Source organism: Physcomitrium patens, chromosome 8, assembly GCF_059467195.1.
Source record: "Physcomitrium patens ecotype Gransden chromosome 8, ASM5946719v1, whole genome shotgun sequence".
Lineage (NCBI taxonomy): Eukaryota > Viridiplantae > Streptophyta > Bryopsida > Funariales > Funariaceae > Physcomitrium > Physcomitrium patens.
Genome location: NC_143417.1, coordinates 7822733 through 7845646, shown reverse-complemented (window position 1 = coordinate 7845646; position 22914 = coordinate 7822733). Strand labels below are relative to the sequence as shown.

Here is a 22914-nt window from a genome sequence, read left to right as displayed (position 1 = left end):
AAAGTAAATCTATCGTTTCGGTAACTACTCAGAGAATAAATGAAAAACATTATCGTGATTAATATGTTCGTATGATATTCCTCTGTACGCAGTATCATTTAACACAGGTTTGGGGTATTCGAACCACTCACCTAAATCAAACTGGCTATGTTTCCAATGATGTATAAATAATTCTTAGATGAGGATTGCGTCAATTAGACATTGATGGTACATTCAAATGAATTCAGATACCCAAGATGGGAATTCCAAAAATGGGAACATAGAATACTTCAACACATTTGCCTTTCCATGAAAAGATTAAGAGTATAAGTTACTTCTTTAGAAATCGTGTAAATTTACACGTCAAGCTGAGAATGTGAAATATGTAAATGTCATGCTGACCACAAAAGCCTGCCACTTTCCAACTAAGAACCTCGGACAATCATTTGTATATCTAGGATGTCTAAAAAAGTGAACCGTACTTCTGCAACTGTGATGCAATGTACACAACTAGGCCTACAAGTTACACAGGAGTTTTCAAGGGAAATGAACGACACAACGCAATGTGAACTCCAGAAGAGTGGATCCACAACCTTCAGAAGAACTACAGCTTCACACTACAGACAAATACTTATCTTCAGAGAGGCATAAACCTTGTGTAAGAATCGCATGCAACAATCATATGGCATATGCAGCCGAAGGTAACATTCATTCCCAGCTCAGTCACTTAGTCGCGACCTGTTTTTTTGGACTCCATGGGCGTTTTAGGTATGCAAATGGTCCAAAAGTTAAGAGGTCATTACCAACTACTAACACCAGCAAATTACACCTCTTTGACCTTCTGAGTGCCATTCACTTCATGCAAAGGACTACCATTCACTGGGGTAGCGACTGAAGTAGCAAGCCTGCTGCTGCTTGACAGCCTCTTCACTCCACTGCTCATCATCCTGCCAGCTCTGACCACTCCGGAACCTACCAAACCCACACCCGAGCCTACAGCTCCAACACCAGTGCCAACCAGCTTCACTCCAGTAGAACCAGCAGTGGAAATTCCTGTCCCCACCAGCTTCACACCTCCTCCCACAGCATCCATAGCTCCTCCAACAACACCACTATTCTTGAGTGCCTCTTTTGCTGCGAGCATTTCCTTCTCACGCAAAATAGCGATCTCCTGCTCCTCCTCGGTATACGGGTGGAATTTCAGCTGCAGCCATTTAAGAAAAACTTCGACTATTAAATAAATGAATTATATTATTCTAAAAAGAAAAACCAATAAATAAACAAATAAACCCAAATACGCAGAGAGAGAGCGAGAAAACGAAATTTGCAATTTTATTTCGAAAGGTGAACATTCAGGAGAACATGCAAGGGCCACATTCATGAAGCATAACCCGAAAGAAAAATCTTCGAACTAAAAAATACCGAGATTGTACGGTTTACGCCATGAAACTTACTTTCACTGTGATGGTCCCGCGATCACCTTTGTCCTTAACTCTCGCAGTGTCCAAAGATTTTAGTACTTTTTGAGTAATCAAAACTTCAGTGTCCGGTACCAACTCATTCAGAGGAATTGAAGCAATTCCCATTTGCTTATCTGATCCAACGTCTTCGTCCATGATCTGTGCGCCAGCATTTAAATATCATAACAAAACGTTCAGAACTTACCAAATACGTTGACATAATATCCTCTAGACAAACATCAAATATACAACGTTCGCTGATAATCAATTCGTAATCAGTTATTATGACCACTTCAAAAATGCATTAAACTGAGTGACTTTTCCGTCCCTTATCCCAAAAACTCCCAAGGTGATCACCCAGATCTGACTAACAAAGAAATAGATCATGCACCCCAACAGGCAGATTCAGTTGCACAAACCTGCAACACGAGAGCCTGTGTTTCGGTATCCTCCACATCAAGCAGGAATTCTTGATTCCATACTGGATTCAGATTGTCCCCAATCGTGGTGGTTTTCTCTTTGAATAGCACTCGTACATACAGTTTAACGTAAGGATCCGACTTTCCAATAGCCTCTTGGTTCTTCAAATTTTCAGCCTTCACAACGGTGACCTTCAACTGGCCTTGGGGCTTTAATCCCAGATCGCTGCAGCCCACCACATTCATGTTAGACCACAATAGCGCGACTTTGAAGTAAAACACTCGTCTCAAAATGTATATGACACCGTCTTACTCAAACGAGGACACAAAAACCTACACATCTTGCAGAAAGTAGTGAAAACATGGCAATTCTCTCCATCTCACACTCTCGTACATGCAAAAGGAGCGGAAAACATCAATGCATCCAAGCACACAGCTTACAAGCAGAAGACCACCTTATAACGTTCGCAGGAGTGTCTCCAACAGGAAGTACAATTCTGTGAGGCCACTCTAACTGATCCGCAATAGAACTCTCCACCATATCCTTCACACCAAGACAGAAACAGAAATTCAAACACCATCAACAACCACCGCATGCTCCTCATAGCATTGCAAATGACCTTCAAAAAATGACTTTCACCAATAACCATGAAATCCAAGGAACAATCCGAGCAGACTTTAACTATGCGTAGATGTCACCGCACCAGACTTAATCTTCCCAAATAAACTGATTGGTTCAGGTATCAACCTCAATCATGTCGCTTAGGCCAGGGAGGTTGTTGTTGAATCCTCCAAGAACATTTAGTTTATAACTAACTTGAAACTTTGGCTGCAGCCACAGAACGCAATAAGTTGTTGCATTAAATGCAGTAAAAGTCATTCAATCCCATACAACCGCTAGCTTGGTACTTCTCCAAGTGACAATGAACTACTCCAAACTATAGAGAACTAAACCAAGCCATCGTTGACAAAAAAAATGCACAGAACTAGAATTGTTGCAATCGTTTCAAATCCCCACTGTAAAATTACCTTAGAAAGAAGAGCGACAACTAGAGCGGAGATGCACGGAATTTCTTCTGATAGTTGAAAGATGACACGAATAGTTGCGAAGAAGGACAGGTTTTTTAACTGCAATTTAACAAGCACGAAACTTTAGTCTCTGAGTTGGTGCAAGAATACTTGTGACAGTTCTCCAATCACATGGTCATCTCAGTACAGCGACGGAATCGATCACGAATGTATCAGCACGGCTGAAACAACAGTAACATCACAACGTAGCTGCAGTACCAAAACCCTCATTCTTCCACATTCTGGCCTTAGTTAATAATCCTTATATGCTTCTTTTCATTACTAGTATTGATATGTAGAAGACCGCAGTAAGGGTTGTATAGTCCAGTTGAGCAACCTGAACGGGCAATTTGGAGCCCATGAAACCAATGTTGAGTACGATATCACCAGTGCCAGCCCACTTGAAATCCATATCCATGTGCACTTGACCCTTGACCAACCTCTGTATTCTAATCCCTGCAAACCATAGGACATTATCATTTTAGACAATACCCAGTAAATCCAGATTACTGGAAAAACTATCGCAAATAAGCAACCATACACAGTAGTGACGCTACCATCTATTTGGGGAGGTGTTTTCCCAAGTTGAAACTTATCCAATGTGAGCGCCGAAATCCCGGTAGGCTTGTAAGATTCTAACACTGGAGCAAGCTTCATTTTTACCATATCTTCGGTGGCCTGCACGCGCAACCATGACAATGCCTCCTCGTCATGAGAGGTGACTTTCGAGAACCGATGTATTGCGTAAAGCCGATCAAGAACATTCGTAAGTATCTTGACAAAATACAATAATTCATAAAAGAGAAAATAATTGTCAAATCAGAATTGTTCGGATACACTGCGTATGAATGCAGGGGTATGTAAATACCGTTAATATTGACGGCCAGAACTTCTCCAACATAGAGTTCAACCAGTTCACCTGTGAAAACACAATTCGACTGAACAATGTAAGGTACAAAACTAAACACTTCCACGAAGCCCTCCTATTCAAATGATGACTATGACACTTAAACCAGTCGCATCAGAAATAGCAGTATTCACATCAGGAAGAGAAAGCAAAATGAAGGCACCAGTTACGGAAGCTGGAGTAAGGTCCGTACCTTTTCGTAGGTGGTGAATGAGACGTGGTTAGGATAACTATCAGAACAAAGCTTCTTGAGTTCCACTTCATCTATGAGGTTGAATAGCTCAATCGCAGCAACCTGGACACCGGAACCCAACTAGGAATCAAAAGCCACTTCGACTTCCAAAACTATCCCCACCAAAGATTTCAAGAGCCTCAACCTTGAACGCATCACATTGAAGCACTCAATGTTACAATCGCCCAAGTCTGGCGAAATGAGTTTTCGACTCAATGAGATGCATTCCACCACCACCTGTGTCTCACTAGGCTAACTACTGAACCTCCGCCCACCCAAATACGGCTATATAAGCATCACACGATGGCTGTGACTAGACGACCAATCTCCACATTGAAGTTCATTATTAGCTTCACATAGCGGCCGTTCTAACATTTCTACTCATAACAAATAGGAATTCTCATAGCAACAGAAGCACGAAAAATGAGACAGACTTTCGACAAGATGTAGGGCACTGAGAGGTGAAACCTTCTTTGTTCTCTTCCTGCTCCGTCTGTCCATCATAACTTTTAACCCACAGATGAGTGCGACCCCAACCAGCCATCCGAAAATAAGCCCAACGAGCACCATGTTTCTTCACCTCTTGCCTGCTTAAATTCAAGAATACACGTCCTTGATAGCAGCAACAGAAGATGTTCAGCGCCTTCACTTTGTCACAACCAGATCAGGTGCCTCTCCTACCTGCTTCAATTTCGATTCTACAGCTAACAGAAAAGGCTAACTTCCCCTCACAAACTCCTTACACAAATATTCATTAAACAGTTGCGATGGATCCAGAAAGCATTCTTAGTTGCAAATCTGCTTCATGACTATCGAAACGCTTAAATCATCTGGTATACACGGGTAAGCAACACCTCATGTACATGGCCCTTCGCTCCAGAAGAGAGATCTTAACAGAAGAAGCCTTCTTTGATGGCCAGACAAAAAGGGAACCAAAAAAGAGAGTGGAGGATATCCTAAGCTCGTAACTGAGACAAACATTGTCCACTCAATATTACAAGAACAGACAACTGCGATACCTAGAAACTACACTTCCTGTTCCCTTTCAAGAATTGCAAACGCTCCCCAAATTGAGCTCACCCCCTGCAAAAAAAGTCGACCAGCGACGCTCCCGACTGCAACCAGCTCAAAACATGCACCATCAGCTCATGACTTGGCAACTACCCGCCACCCTCGGAACGCAGGGCACTCCGCCAGGACCTTTCACATCAACACGATGCGGCGCGTTCCAGCTCTACCGCGCTCATACACATCATACGAAACTGAGAGATCTAAAATCTCACCCAGACGCCCACTGCGAAGGAGGAAAACAAAAGGAAAAAATAAAATACGACAAAATCAGGGGCATATAGTGTGCCACCTCTCCGAAACTCAGCCCCCAGTGCTCCAAGCCCTATCTACGGCACGAATGAGATTTTCGGGCACATACCTCGAGGTTGATCAGGACATATAGCTACAGCAGACACAAAGAGCACACCCAGAGCGAGGGGAGGGGGAGGGGGGTAGGGGTTCTAACGGGGCGCCGTCCCCCAACGCGCTTCTTCTCACCCAAACCGCATCAGGGCAGCGCGGGGGCAGGAGAACAGTTGGGCCGAAACAACGCCTTGCGCGCACAAAACCAAATCTCGCACACACGTAATTGCAACACACTCCCGCGTTGAGCACGATGTGTGAGACAAATCTAATCCATCCCGCACGCACCTCCATCCACCTCACTCACTCCCGGCCTCGTAGAATCATGTCGAAGAAACCTCCTTGTTCAATCGACTTGCTACGCCATCGTGGGCCGTCGGATTGCAGGTGCGGCTCAGATGCAACCTCAACCGCCGATGAGATTTATGAGAACGGAGGGAGGGAACGTAAGGGAACCAGGGGGGGCATGCAGATTGGAGGTCGGGCAGTATGGAGGGCGGTAGATTGGGATCTCAGAAGTCATTCCTCATTGGGCCCGCACTGGGTCCACATTCACATTCATGGGTGCTGAATTTTGTTCAGGGGCTGCCACTCAATCCCACTTTTCAACCATCCCTCTTGATTCAAACAATTATTTTTTGTAGTCATACACAATACATGATAGTTATCTTTTTAGGAAGAATTCTTGCAACTCGTAAAAAAATTAGGTAGTATTGCATTTTTTTATTAAATATGTATATATAACTAAATTTAAAAAATAAGAATGATTTTTAAAAAATTACACTGCATTAACATACAACATAATGATCCAAAAAAATGAAAAAAAACTTAAACAGAATTATTTAGATAATTTTTAAAAATATATAACATATGACCTTTCAATAAGAAATAATAATTTAAATTAATGGGGTTTTAGTTTTATGACAAAAAAATAGTACAACTTTAAAATAGTAGTCTTAATACTTTAGTAATGCACAAAACATCGTAGTTTTGAGTTGTATATATATATATATATAAACACACACATATAATGATTATAGATCTAATGTAACTCAATCAAATTCTACTGTCTCATTTTTACCAAAAATAACTATATTATTAAATCAAATTTATATGAGAGTATATAAAAGAGGTGATTTAAAGCAAAAAAACACTTTACGCACAATAAACTTTATTTCTAAGAATAAATAAAAAAATATTAAATAAAGATTATATGTTAGATAATTAACCAGTTCACTGATTATTTAATCTTGTAAATTTTTCTTTAGTCTTATCATGACTAATGTTCACTGTTCATTAGAAGTATAAGCTCAAATTAAAATAGCATTCCAAATAGTTGCAATAGAACTCTTCCTAAAAAATTTAAGATCAAATCCGTATTAAGCATTGGAAATTAAAAAAAGATCTAAGTTACAAACTTGTTTTGTAGCATTTTAAGGCACTGTATAACATTAAAGATAATAAGATCAAATAATGGTATAAACATACATACACATAAAAAAATTAGGTTCAATTTTTTTAATAAAAATATTGTATTTAAATTAAAATACATAATATATTTACAGTAGTAAAATAGATGAAAAGCATAAAACAAAAATATACTGAAAAATCAATAGTTTAGTGATACACATTGATTAGAATAATATTATTAAAATAGTAATTAATAAATTTAATTTTATTGTAAGTTTAAAATTTAAAAATATCATATTTAATTATTTAATGATATGTATATATAATAGTGTACATAATGTTAGCCTATTTAAGTATTTTAGTTTTCACAATTAATAATATTAATCAAATTAAAAATTTCAAATAATCAATTGATTAACTATCGAAGTAAAAAAACATATTAAGCAGCTATATATGTATAGAAATTTAATAGTGCTAGAAGCACCTTCATACATTTACAAAAATAATAAGTTCATTAAGATAATGTGCAAAAATTACTAATTCAAAATTATATTTTGTAATAAATAAATAAATAAAACCAAAAATATACATTGTAAAAAATATTAAAAAATAAAAAATGTATATCCTTCAATTTACATATTTTAAAATATTTACATTGAGGAACTCAGAAGCCATTCCTCATTCATATTTAAAAATATTTACATATACACTGAATCCATATTCAGGAATGACTTCTGAGTTCCCAACCAACCGCCCACCATGCTGCCCGGCCTCGAACCTGCCCGCCCCTGGTTCCCCTACGTTCCCTCCCTCCGTTCCCAGATATATAATCGGCAGATGAGATTGCATCTGAGCCGCAGCTGCGATCCCAGCTCCGTCGTCACCCTTCCTCCCTTTTCCATCCCGCCCATGCCCCCCCTCCTCCGCCCGTCCCCGCCCATGCCCCCTCCCCTCCTCCGCCTGTCCTCGCCCATGCCCCCCGTGTCCCTCCTGCCCGAAAATTCTGTAACGGGCGGGCACTACCTCCTCACCCACCTTCTCTCTCCCGTTCCCTGTGCGTCCCATCAGGCTGGCCAAGTCCCTCTCCGACCCCCGCGATTCGGCGCTGGAGCACGGCCTTGGGTGCTGCTTCAGCTGCAAGGCGTTTTCAAATATCCAGGCTGCCTCGGAAAGGGGAGAGGTGAACTCCAGGATTTGAACCTCCTGCTCCTCCTGCCCCCCCAATTCCGAGGCAACAGGGGGAGAGAGAGCGAGAGTGAGTGCCTGTCTGTCTGTCTGAACGAGTGAGTGTGTGTGTGTGTGTAAGTGGACAACTGCAGACTTGATTGGCAGCTGCCGAGAAGGGAGGGAGTGCATGTAGGGTGAATTCGTTTCCCTCTCACTTTCTTTCTTCTTCTTCTTTATTATTTATTTTTATTATTATTGTTATTTTTAGGCATCTGTTGTCAAACTTCACCCTGAGAAGATTCATTTTGCCTTATTCTTCCAACTTTCCAACTTCTTTCTGTCTGAGGAACCAATGTTGTAGCGATTACATTACCCGCAAATCCATTTGACCAAATTTTGTTTTTCATATATATGGATATATCCATCCAGCCAGCCTGCCAGCCAGCCATTCATGTGTGAGAGATGCTCCCCATGTTGCTACAAAGTGCTTTACCAACCTATCCAATTTCAAACCTCTGTTTAATACAGCTCCTTTCATACCTGTACAAAAATTCCTTTTTAAAAACTATATATATATATATATATATATGCATCCATATACAATTATGATTCTTTTGACAGATATCATATATAAATATGTGTATGTATGTGCACACACACTCATATGATGTGAGTTTTCAAAACACATTGGTGTTCTTGACAATCTAACTGACATGTATGAATAAATATTTAAACCTAAATATTTGAAAGTAAGTGTAATTTCTTTATTAGGTGAAAAAATATAAAATAATAATAAAAATTTGTTTTGTTTTTGTTTCTCTTCTTATACATAGTTAGAATGGATACTTTGTGCATACTTTGTGAGGATATATTTTTTGTAGTGCATTTTTTTGGGTGCAACCTATTATCATTTGGTACATTAATATCATTCTATACCGCTATACAAAATGTGTTTGTTGAATAAATTTAAGGTCTTCTTTATAGAAGAACAAGCACTTTGAAGTCACAACACTTAGGATCAGCAAGGTTGTATACAAAAGAAAGTATGGAGTAAGATGACTCTTACTTCCAATACTTCTTACTTATATGTGGTAGTTGCCAAGTAACGAGGCAACTTCCATTAACGTTACATCCATTTCTACTTCATCCAACTAAACCTTAAGTTCTTTCTTAACCTAGCTACCACCTACAAATCCTACAAGCCACTATAATAACTTCCTTAAACTCTTTTGTCTCTTTTTAATCACTAGCAACTTACCTAAAGTAATACCTTTTACTTAGTGACTTACTTCAATACTCCCACTTTGCTATTAATCAAAGGGCTTTCAATCCTAATGTCTATGTCAACATGTGGTGTCTATCCTTTACTAATACCTTTGACAACAAATCAGCAAGCATGTCTTCCATTGCAAAATACTTCATATCAATCACTCCCATTTCAATCTTCTCTCTTATGAAATGATATTGAATGTTAATGTGTTTTGTCCTTGAATGATACTTGAGATTCTTTGCAAATGCAAGACATCTTTGATTGTCACACTCCATTGGAGTTGCTTTCATTTGCACATCTCCTTGTAATTGACCTTCAACTTCAGTAAATTCTTCATTTGTGAGCTTCATCAACTTCGAATTGGCCTCTAAAGGTGTTCCAATAGGCTTATACTCCTCCATATTGAATCGTTTCAACACCTCTTGAATATACTTGCTTTGGCTCATTGTAATGGTCTTCTTCGCACGATCTCTTACAAACTCCACTCTATAACAACACTAAAGCTCTCCCAAATCACTCATCTCATATTTTTTTTTTAACTTTGTCTTCAACCAATCCATCATCTTCATAATATTGGTTAAGATAATTAGATCATCAACACATAAGATGAGAATCAATATAAACTGATTTGATTGCATCACATACAATGAATGATTAGCTTCACTCCTTATAAATCCTTCAGTCACAAAGAAAGTATCAATGTATTGATACCATGCCTTTGGAGATTGTTTGAGTCCATATAAGGATTTCTTCAACTTACAAAGAAGATCTTTCTTGCGATCTTTAACAAATCCTTGAGGTTGATCCATGTAGATGTCTTCTTTCAAACTTCCATTGAAGAATGTCATCTTTACATCCATTTGATGCATCTCCAAGTCTATTGCTACCCCATTGCTACAATGGATCTAATGGTGGTGAACTTCGCCACATGAGCAAATGTCTCATTAAAATCAACACCAATAACTTGTGAGTAGCCTTTGATATCTAATCTAGCCTTATATCCCACAGTATTGTCCATTGCATCCCTTTTGGTTCTAAATACACACTTACAACCAATAAAAGATCGATTTGGTAGAATTAGTGTCAATTCCCGCATTCTATTGTCCATGAGTAATTTGTATTCTTCTTCCAGAGCATTCTTCCACTTCATAGCATCCGTAGACTTCATTACATCACACATATTCAATGGATCAGCAAGAAGAGCAACATTGGCATGTTCTTCACTTACTTGAGGAAATATGTTGTCCTTCTACTATTCACCACATGGTTTTCTTTTTCTCAAAGGATATCTTCTTTCATTTGAAGAGGCTTCATCTTCTTGCACTTCATGCTCTCTTCCAAGCTTCTTCTTTCTTAAAGCTTGTCTTTTCTCGCTGAAAGGTTGATACTCCTCATCATCATCATTATCATCAATATCTTCATTGTATTCATTATTGGTTCTAACAATTGAAGGCAGACTAAGGCCTACCTTCTTTGGCACTTCACCTTGATTTGCAATTCGGACATCTTCATTGTCACCATCATCTTCTTCTTCTTTCTTTGCTAAAATTGATGATGTGTCCATAAACACACCATTACTCCCACTTGGACATATCTACAAGTGCTCAAAAGCACTCTTATGCTTCAACAATTCAACATCATGACTTTTGATGATCTTCTTGGTTTCTAAAGATATTAGCATGTATGCCTTTGTACCTTCACAATATCCAAAAAATATACATTTTGTACTCTTTGCATTAAGTTTGGACCTCATGCAATGTGGTACCTTTGCATAAGCAATACATCCAAAAATCTTCATGTGTGAAATATAAGGTTTCTTGCCACTCCAAGCTTCTTGTGGAGTCATTGATGTGAGTGCACTTGTAGGGCACCTATTGCTTGTGTACATTGAAGTAACCATGGTTTCAGCCCAATACTCATGTCCAAGGTGTTGTACATGAAGCATACTCCTTGCAATCTCCACAATGGTGCGATTTGCTTTTTCATCAACTCTATTTTGTTGTAGATTGTAAGGAGTAGAGGTTTGTCTTGCAACACCTTGAATCTTCAAGAATTCATCAAAATGCTTTGACATGTATTCATATCCATTGTCCGTGCATGATACTTTGATCTTACACTGACATTGTTTCTCTATAAGAGCTTTAAACTCCTTAAACCTTGAAAATCACTCACTCTTAGCTTTGATGATATAAATCTATATTTTTCTTGAAAAATCATCAATGAATGTGATAAAGTACCTTACTCCTTCAATTGATGGTGTCTTCATTGGTCCACAAATATCATAATGCACAATATCCAATAATTTGGTTGCACGTGTTGCAACTCTATTTGGAAATGAACTTCTTTGTTGTTTACCTTGTATACAACTTTCACAAGCAAGTGTCATAGCATTGTGGCTAGAATGACTAAGATCCAAGCCATGTACCATGGATTGAAGCTCTTTTATGCATTTGGTATTCAAATGACCAAGTCATTGATGCCAGATTCCAAACTTGTCTTGGTCTTGTGGAAAATCAGCAAATACAGCCATTTCAACTCCATTCACCTTCTTACAATTGATGAAGTAGAGATTTCCATCTCTAAGGCCTTTGACAACATGTTGTCTACTCATTGTCTTTACAAAGCATCCATTCATGTCAATTTGAACCTTACAACCATGTAATACAAGTTTGTTCACCGAAAGAAGGTTCTTTTTCATTTTTGGTACATATAAGACTTCCTTCAATATGATTGTCTTGATTTGGTCCTTCACAACGATCTCCATAATAATTGAGCCAATTCCAATGGCTTGTACCATGCCATTGTCTCCCAACCAAACTTTGGTTGCTAGAATTTCTTCATTAGTGTCAAATGAACTCTTATATGGTGTCATGTCTTTAGTAGCACTTGAATCTATAATCCACTTAGACATCACTACCATAAAGGCTCTTTCACTTGCTATGAAAGCATAGTTATTTTCACCAAAGTTATCACAAGCATTGTTTGCATTCTCTCTATCACTTTTCTTGGCTTTATAGCAATTCCTAGCAAAGTGACGTGGTTTTCCACAAATATAGCAATTTCTCATATTGCTCTTTGAACTATCACGTTGGTGAGAATAGCTAACTTTGTCTTGTCCTCAGAATAGAGTTGAATCCTCACTTTGATGCTCTTTTTATTTTCTCTTAGTTACTTCATGAGAAATCTTGACATGACATAGTTCATAGTAAGCTCCTTCATGTTGATGGACTCCAATGCCACAATGAAGTAGTTGTAGGACTCGGGAAGACTCATGAGCAATGTCAACACAAATTCTTTATCATCAACTGGTGTATCAACAACTACTAGTTGGTTTGTAAGTGCTTTAACCTTGTTGACATGAGCAATGAGGTCATCTGCTTCTTCCATCTTTATTATTAAGAACTTCCCTCTTGTCTATAGAATGTTAGTAAGGTTTCTACTCTCATAGATGTTGCAAAGAGTCATCCATGCTTCCGCTAGTTCAATATAAGCAATTATATGTGAAAAGTTGGCATCATCAAGATTTGTTGCAATCATGCCAAAAGCCTTCCTTTCACATTGTTTGTACTCCTTCTTCACCTTCACATCAACATTTTTACTTGGAGGGTCTTCACTTTCATCAACAATGTCTCAAAGGTCTAATGAAGCCAACAAGAGCTCCATTTTCTTCTTCCAATGGTAGAAGTTGTCACTCGTAAACTTCTCAATTACTCTCAAACTCTCACCATCACTTGCAACCATATCTAAGAAAGGGGTGTATCAAAGAAAATAAAAAAAAAAATGAAGAATGAACTGTCAAAATCAACAAGAAGATGTTGTTGCCTTAGAAAATCAAAATGTTCTCTTAATGAGTAAACTATTATTTACATTCTTAAATCACTCTCAACTTTATTTATAAGACTTCTCATAAGTTTGATAATCTCTTGAATAAGCTTTGCCTATCTTTAATCATCTCTTTTCTTTCACAAAACACTTCTAACCTCACAAATCACCTCTTATCATAATAAGTGGATCTCTTAAGGAGATTAATACATAAAAGCACAAAGTTAGAGTACCAATAATAAAACTTAGCAAGAAAATACAATACAAGTGTCCTTAAACATCAATCTAAGATATCTAATAACCTCCAAGATTATGAATGGACTTAACAACAAGTAGGAGCATAACTACATTAACAACTAGATGCAAAAGGAGATTTAGAAGATACCAAATCCTAACATCAGCAATAATCATAAGATCTACTCTTAATACCAACAAAGACTTCAAAGAACTTCAAAACTCACAACTAAAGGTGAGTAGGCCCATAACCTATAGAAGAACAAACACTTTGAAGTCACAACACTTAATGTCGGCAAGGTTGCATATAAAAGGAAGTATGGAGTAAGATGACTCTTACTTCCAACACTTCTTACTTATAGGTGGTGGTTGCCAACTAACGAAGCAACTTCCATTAATGTTACATCCATTTCTACTTCATCCAATTAAACCTTAGGTTCTTTCTTAACCTAGCTGCCACCTACAAATCCTACAAGCTACCATAGTAACTTCCTTATATTCTTTTGTATCCTTTTGACCACTAGCAACTTACGTAAGATAATACTTTTTGCTAAGTGACTTACTTCAACATTCTTTATCAAATGTTAGAAGAAATTTCTACTCCTGAAGATTGCTTGTCAACACATGAAATATATCCAACTAATATTAGGACAAAAATATTATATTTCTCATTACTCAACAATTGTTTGACAAGCAAGATATATTTCCATGACAATAAACTTTGGATGAATAAGTTAATTTCTATATGATGTGATTTTCTTTAAACACTTAGAATTTTGAAGTAGAATTTAGTGAAGAATGAACTAAGGATATATATGTATATACATATAGTACTTAAGTATTCCATGGATTTCAATTTAAATTTTCATTCTATAGTACATTGAATTTGAAGCAGTTGCCTCAAAATTAAATCTTTTACAAACATATTGTTGTTGTATGCTATTTGTGTGTCAAGATTTAATCTATCAAGGTACTTGAGTTGAAGTAATGCAAAGAGGAGTGTTTACAATTCAACAAAACAAATTAAAACTACATAATTAATTTGCTCCATGTTGGAGGCATGTACACAGTTACAATGTTTACAAATACATGATATGATTGGTTTTTATGGTGTTAAATGCTAGTAGTGGTAAGGTCTTTCATTCCTTTTCTCTCAGTTGATTTGAAGTGAAAGTACAAATAGAATTCAATATAGAGAACTCACATTAACATTTAAAATTTGTGCAATGCTTCTATTGTTTTATTTTTGGTTTTGAATAGTATACTCTAATATGACATTGAAATCTTCAAATGGGAAACTCTTGGTATGCACAAGTTACTGTATACAGATGACTAAATCTGTATACATTGGTTGAGTCAACTAAATCAATTGTGGAAGTTGTGATTCATTGTGAGGAATATAATGAAAATTGTCTCCAAAAATAGTATATATAAGGTAATTTCTGTGTAATATTTATCCCAACAAATGAATGTAATAATGAAGAAATAGGCAAATCATATAATTCTCAACAAACAACTTATCTTCAAAGAGATATTCATCTGTGAATGGCAACAGTAGAATATTATCTTATTTTGAATACTTACAATCCAAACTTTTCCATCTTGCTATAATAAAGTATGCATATTTGCCAAATCTATAAGATGGCATTTGTTTTCTCCAAAAATATTCATTTGATTGATCCCCAAAAGATGGGTAATTTTTTTATTGTGAATTGAAATTTCATTCAACTTTTTGACATTTTCAAACAATGAGAACATATCTATATAAAGAATTAATGTGAGGTACAGTATCTGATTGCCAGTGGAATTCAAAATCAAATCATACTTTAGATAAAATACACTTAATTTCTAAATCACATCCTTGTGATTATACACACTTGTGGAGATACATGAGAATTGTGAAGTTAGTGTGTGTACATATGCACATATATTATGAATGCTGAACAATTTCATTGTGTATGCCTACTACTTCAGGCAACATTTGACTAAACTTTTTGTTAACATCTCCAACAGTATTACACAATATCTCTTAGAGACTCAACAGGGGCAATACAATTCCATTTGCATTAGCACTTCAAAATAACACACAATAATATCACAGCCCACATTGCGGAAACTGCATTGGAACACAAATATTTAGATTGAAAACTAAATGAATAACATGTATATATATATATATATATATACACAAACACATACACGTCTGAAAATACCAAAGACGCTGGAACTTTGAAAGGACTTGTGAAGATGTGATCGAAATCCACTGTTGTAAACTGGGACCCAAATAAGTAATGGCCAAAGGACGAGGAATAAAAATATCTGGAAGCAAATATAATGGAGCATCCAGCCCATTGGAAAACAGTTTGGATGTATTTAGAAAACAATAATGAGAATGAGAATGAGAAAAAAGCTTCTTGTGGATCACCCCATTCCCGTAAAGTATCCACGGGATCACCCACCGCTGCTGTCCAAGGCACGAAGTCGCATGGCCCCTATTTCCAGCACCTCAATTTTCATTCATCCACAGTCATCCACTGGCAGCGCCGCATCAGATCTGGCTGATCCACGGCTTTGGGGCTGCGGTGCTGACCTGCATATGCTGATCGGTACCCGGTGCACGGAACGGTGGATGAATGTAATGAGGATGAATGTGGATCGGCAAGATTAGGGGTAGTTGGAGATGGAGGCAACCAGCAATGCTCTTTATTTTGATTTCTAAGCCTTTTCCACGTAAATATTTTATTTGATTGAATTAGAAAGGTTTTATATTCTACAAAGAAAAGGGAAAGAGAAAGCAATGAGTTGGTGTTGGATATAAGGGGATGAATTTTTGAGTGTTCAGGGTTGGATGGGGCTTAGAGAAGTTGGTACAAGTATTTAATGTACAAAATATGCAAGTCCTTTGGAAGGACCTTGAAACCCATGGAGGAAAAAATTTATCATATTTTGAGGACAAATATAAGGTGGAAATTTGAAGTATCAATTGTCATTTTTTTTTATGTTAAAATCATTTTTCAATTTTAATTTGAACCTGTTTTATAGAACAGTTTTGTTATACTGATGTGTTAGAGCTGGTCTTTGCATACGTCACCAAAACATTAGTGATACGTTATATTTGGTAGCGAATTTTTTGCTTATTTTTTGGTAGAACCTCCACACCTTCAAATTTGGTGGGGACGACCACTTCATTAACATCTAGCACTTCATCATAGTTGTTTAACCCTTGTACTTCAAATTCAATTATTTGATGGTCCTAATTTAGATTAAGCTTCTATAATTGCTCAAAATACATCTGTACAGCTATTTTAACTAACATCTTCAGAAACCAATTATATTTTGTTTTCATGGTTTAAACTAGTGTGAATATATATATATATATATATATATATTTGTATGATTGCATCAATTTTACTCACTTTGTTATTCAAAACTGTTTGTTATTATCATTGTTCTTAATTTTGAATTTTGAATTGAATAATTATCTAAAACTGTATGTTTATTTCTATATTTAAGTGATAGGATCTAATTTGAATCTGGAGCCATTTTTCACAAGGGATCTTGTCTCATGCTTCAAAGAATACCAAATTGGATAATTCTTAAAATTTGGTAAGAAGAAATGCCAATTTTTTTATAACCATGTCAGATTTTTTATTTTGAAATGTGATTTACTATTATTATATAGCAAAAAACTTCAATCTTAGATGCATCAAACCACCTGTTAAACTTGCACGTGTAAATTTAATTCACCAGGTAAATATGTTGTTTTTATTGATTATGCTAGAATTGTAAGATATTTGTGCACCTTTGTGTAAGATATTTATGCATATTTACTTAATTTAAGTTCAAAATGTCCTAAAATCTTCCCCAAAAAAAATAATTTTTATTTGAGTGGTTTTTGGCATCATTTTACATATACAACACATCTTTGTTTTATCATTCCAAAAGATGTTTAATATTCTACTTGTTCCTAAAAAGTCATCAGGCATTTTCCAATTGAAAGGGGGCAATTGTCATACATTAAAACAACAAGGCCATTGCTTATTTCTTGCAGTCCACATGCAATTTGTAGAAGTCTTTGTATTTGTGGTGACTACTGTACAACAGTTATGTTGGTTAGGCTAGTTGTTGGTGACTTCCACACACACAACAACATCACCCCACCATCAAGGATGCTGCTATGCTATGTTCCTCTCATGATCATTGCTAATGTGTGTTTGAATAATGTGTGCACTATTTCAAACTTTCTAGAATATATTGCTAACCTCCAAAATGTAGGCACTATTCTCACATTATGTCTGTATTGTGTAGTTGTAGTGATAGGAATAATGTTTTGACCATTCCATGAAGTTATTAACTTATTTTAAAATATTTGAGTTTGAATTTGTTTCTACATTTGATCTTTGGACATGCTCCAAGACAACCTAGAGTCCTTTGCTTGATTTATTGGAAAAAATAATATAAAATAAAACTTTGATCATTAACATTGCACAAAGGAAAGCATTTATCATTAACCCCACAAACTTCCACTTGCAAGATCTCTAACAAGATCTCAAAACATGACAATAGACATAGAGTGAAGGTACTTCACAATCATATAAACAATGAACTATTGTTGAAATTGAGTTGTGACATAAAACTGTAATGCATATAAAAAAACTTTTTGCTTTAATGAAGGATATTGTAACCAATTTCATCAATTATAAGCACTGAAGTTAAACTTATTGACCTACATAAAGTTCATTTCAGTGATGCTGATGACTTACTTGATGAAATATCTGAATAAATAAAAAAATCAAAAATCAAAAATCAAAATAAAAATACCAAACACATTGCACGAGAAACAGACCTAAGATTCATATATAAATGTTTACAATAGAGTAAAGATAGTTGGCATATTCTTAATGCATGGTAGATCTTTCCAATAAGGATACTTGAATCCTTTGGTTCATAAATGTGATGGATGTTTTGAATGCATGTACCACCTTCATAATCACCACCATATGTTGGCATGCTTTAAAATTCCATCAAATAATACCATGTTAGTGCCCAAATTGTCAATGCCCATGATGCAGTTTGGTGTTGAATTGTATGTCATGTTTGTTAAAAACTTGTAGAAGACTTAATAAAGACACAAAAATTCCCTTTTTAATTTTTTTGGTGCTTAAATACTGGACTTGTACACAAAAATTCCCTTTTTAATTTTTTTGGTGCTTAAATACTGGACTTGTACACAAAAATTAGTCAAGTAGGCACTTTTTTCTTTTAATCTATTTTATTGATTTGGTTTGATTTGTTTACAGATAGACAGATAAATAGATATTTCTAGAGTTTACATCTTTGAAACTGCCAAAAACAAAAAAAAAAAAAAAAAAAAGTCATTATTGAAAATCTAATCATCTTAGAATAAATTGTTTTTTTGCTCATGTAATACAAGAAGCTGCAGTGTTTCTTCAATAAGATATATATTATAAATATTTTTATAAATTAAAATTAAAATGTTTCTATTTTAAACCATTTTCTAAGCTAATTGAATTTTGGTTTTTAATGTTATGCACATTTGATCTGAATTTATCAAATATGTATGCAATAAAAATGTACATGTTTTTATTTCAGAACATAGTGAAGTTAAGTTGTTAAAAATAAGTTTAAACACTATTGTCCAAAACTCTCTCTCTCTCTCTCTCTCTCTGTCTCTCTCTCTCTCTCTCTATATATATATATATATAGATTGTGTTGCAAACAAAGAATTTAAAAATTATATGTAAAGAAAAACTGAATTCTCCGATGAGGTTCCAAAAAAGTTGTCACAATCTTCAAAGAATATAGAAGAGCCTCCACAAAACTAAAGTTGATGTTTCTATCGAGTATAAAAATGTTTTGGATTTAAAAATCTGTAACCATTCTCACTTTTCATGGTAATAATAATTTATTTGTTAGTGTTTTTTTTAGATTTCCTTCAAGATACATTGTGGATTTGTCTATCAAAAAAGTCCACATGGCTCTCTTAAGTTTGAAAAGAGAAGGAAGGTTCAAAACCAACAATCACAGTAATTGTACATTGATCAAAGCATCATCAACTAGACTAAATTGACCTAAATATTGAACCCCAAAATGATAGTTGAATCCAAAGCTAAGTGCCTTGGGTTTTTCTTTTGAAACAAGTTCCCAAGATAAGGACACTTTCATTAGATTTTAAATTAAAATGAGCTTACCCATCATTGTATGTTGAATCATGAGTATTTAATGAATTGGCATAGCCCCAACATTGATATTCATGAGAAATCAAAGTATATACTGAGTATATGGAAAGAAGAGCAATTGCAGGAGTGTGCATAATCCAACCAAAGGGCGTCAAATAAAAATAATTACTACTATGTTATATAAATTACTCCTACTATGTTACAACCCTTTATGGGTCAATTTTTTTCCAAACCTAACACTTTTCTGCATATTCCAAAAAAGCAGATAAAATTAAACAGGTATGGATACTACCCTGTCTTTCTCTTGTCATGTAGCTCACAAAATAGAAATATCAAAACAGTCAAGGATGTACATTATTCCCCACAATTCACACAGCAAACCCACCTCATGATATGGAAGTGGGTTCAAAAAGGCCAAGCCACCAAACTACCAGAAATACCATATGGTGGGGGTGAGATTCTGTACACGAGCAAGGGACTAGACCCAACAAATTATTTTGCAACCTCCACATAGTTTTATTTGCAAATACCAGGGCACTGTAGTAGAAAAGGAGGGACCAGTACAGGCACCCAGTTTGGGAGCTGCAAACTAATTTGGGAAAATAGGGTACATTGCAAGGGAATAAAGGGGGGGGGGATAATAGGGAAGAGAGGGCAAGAGGGAGGAGCCCAAAATAGAGATTGCACACTGGGCACACAGAGCCCCCATTTTCCTTTACAACTGGCTGTGATTTTGAAGTGGATGGTAGAGCTGGCATGTCGGGGCATGCTGTTCAGATCCATTCCCACCCTTCATCTTTGTCTTTATGTTTTTGTCATCCCTTATTTGTTGTTGCCTGTTATAGTCACCAAGGCTGAGTGCATTGTGGGTGCTCTGCCATGTCCCCACCACCCCTTTTGCAATATGAGTTTTTCCAGGGAAATTTTATGACTTGGCATTATGCCTTTTGTTGCAGACCTCTTACATCTTCTGGTTGGCTGATGTGGCATCCTGCTGATGTGGCACATGGATAGGACATGGGTGGCTGGATTATTGTTGTTTATTTTGGGTTGAACCTTCGTGTACAATCACCACAATGCACTGTGCACAACCACTTGAATAACAGGATTTTCCTATCTTAAGACTTGAGTATGTGTTTCACTGGTTTCTATCACTTGTTTTGCAATGCCTTTGGTGCCCAAAGAAACTTATCAAAGTCCTGGTAATTACTTTTGGTAATTGTTTAGGTCCATGTACATGAGCAAAGAAGTCTCAATTAAATTATTCTTAGTTCTTTCACAAAAATAATTGAGTCTATATATATATATATATATATATGTGTGTGTGTGTGTGTGCATATTGCAAAATTTAACCAGAAAAAAGAAATCATATTTAATTAGTGCAAATCTAGCTCCACGGTTATTCTTTTTTACAATGTATATTGAAATATATAGTCCAAGAACTAATAAATTTTTTTTAAGTGTTTAATATTGATTTTTTTTTTTTTTTTTTTTTTTTTTTTGGAATATAACTAGGGATCATTGTTACTGTTTATTTGACATTGGAAATCAAAATCAAGACACTTTTTTTTTGGATCTTCGTTACAAAAATACCAAAGCATGAAAAACAATCTCTGTAGAAACACACCTTATTTCTTTTCTTATTATTTCATATAACATTATCTTGATTAAGATATTTGTATAAACTATTTTCTTGAGTAGATAATTTTAATTAAATTTAAAAATATATTTATTATTATCATTTTAAAAACGACTTTAGACTTATCAATGTTATAATAATTTCCTAATAGATTCAAGAAAAATATTTTTGTTTTTTCTAATAGTTTTATTAATTAATTTTTTAATAATTCTTAGATTTAATATATTTAGTATATATATATATATATATATATGTATAGAGAGAGAGAGAGAGAGAGAGAGAGAGATAAACATATATATACAACTTTATGTTTCGACCTATCACGAATACTAAATATTTCAGTTTCATTGATTTAGTTAATTAAAGAATACACAAGACAGTATACAATAATTTTACATATATCCATTGTTATCATTATGATGTTTTTAGAACTTTGGATAGCATGTATAATATGGACAATCAAGCTATGTTATACTATTATTTTACATATTTTTTATAAGTTATTGAAAAAAAGAAACACAAAGCAATATTTTTAAAATTTAAAAATACTAAGTCATACCAAAAAATGCATCTTCTTCAATAGAAATAATTTCAATTGAGAAATTCTCATAATATAATAATACTCATCGTGGTATTGAAAAGAATGATCAATAGCTTTTCATTGCCTTGTATGTAATATATTACATTTATTTAGTTATCATTAAGAAAATAAAATCATATCTAAGTTTGTTTGTCAAACAAGGTCATACATAATCTATTGTCAATCTAATCAATTTTAGAGTTATAATGTCTGAAATATCTTCAAACTCTTTTTGATGATATCAACCCTTTAAGTAACATGTTGCTATTATGCCACGCCCAATAATACATCATACCACGTGTCAGTGATGCCAAATTAAAGAACAAAAAATTTGGAAGTTTGAAATAATTGTTGGAATTGGTTAGGAATAAAATTTGCTTTAAAACTGTTAACAGAGCAATTTAGGTATAATTTGAAATGTGTGTTGGTAACAGAAAAGTGTGTCTAATGTAGTTATTCTGCATACTAACTTTTATATAAGTTTTTGCAGAACTTGGTCCAAAGATATCTCTAGGCAACCATAAAGGAGACTCTTGCTTTGATTTAGTAGTAACATGTTGAACTGAGTCACTGAGGTGTAATTGTTGTTTTTCCTCATGGATCATTGCTTTGCAACAAAGATCAAATTGATGATTAATTATATTTGTGTTTTTAATTATTTGATTTTTTATTCTTCCTAGGTGTTGCAATATCTCATGGTTATTGTTTAGGAGGTGCTGGCTTCTATTGAAGTTCATGTTGTACACTAAACATGTACGAAGTTAGAAAAGTGATCAATCTTTACAACTTTTGGTGTCTATTGGTTGATATTTGATAAAATAAGATTGTTGCACTCTCTCTTTGATGACATGAAATTGTTTTGTATACAAACACCTCTTGCTTTAATAAATAAGAAGAGAAAAACCACAAATACACCCCACAAAAAAAAAAAAAAAAAAAATAATAAAAAAACAACTGTTGAACGTTAACAAAGATGTAGGTGAACCCATATTTATTTTTACATTACCATTATAGTAAATGCTCTTAACATAACTAGGTGTGCTTCCGCGCCCAATGTTGGAGAAATCCACTTCTAAGAAACCAATTAGGGTTGCAAGGGCACGAAAAGATGAAT

At 35.2% G+C, this 22914-nt stretch overlaps 1 protein-coding gene across 12 annotated transcripts; it reads right to left on the bottom strand.

The window, feature by feature from the left end:
* Positions 1–297: 297 nt before the first annotated feature.
* On the bottom strand, positions 298–5737 carry LOC112285716 (calcium-dependent lipid-binding protein). 12 transcript variants are annotated; one of them, XM_073535970.2, is made up of 13 exons: positions 5426–5737; positions 5085–5180; positions 4534–4677; positions 4027–4128; positions 3795–3845; positions 3484–3604; positions 3264–3382; positions 2888–2986; positions 2607–2687; positions 2314–2402; positions 1859–2084; positions 1434–1598; positions 298–1183 (listed from the first exon to the last, which is right to left on the bottom strand). In XM_073535970.2, the coding sequence occupies exons 3-13, from the start codon at positions 4633–4635 to the stop codon at positions 803–805; spliced, it is 1536 nt and encodes a 511-aa protein (XP_073392071.1). In that variant the 5' UTR covers positions 4636–4677; positions 5085–5180; positions 5426–5737; the 3' UTR covers positions 298–802. The 12 variants fall into 12 exon arrangements, with proteins under 12 accessions (XP_073392071.1, XP_073392074.1, XP_073392073.1 ...); XM_073535973.2 differs by having other exon boundaries at positions 4534–4652; XM_073535972.2 differs by having other exon boundaries at positions 5146–5180.
* Positions 5738–22914: the final 17177 nt, after the last annotated feature.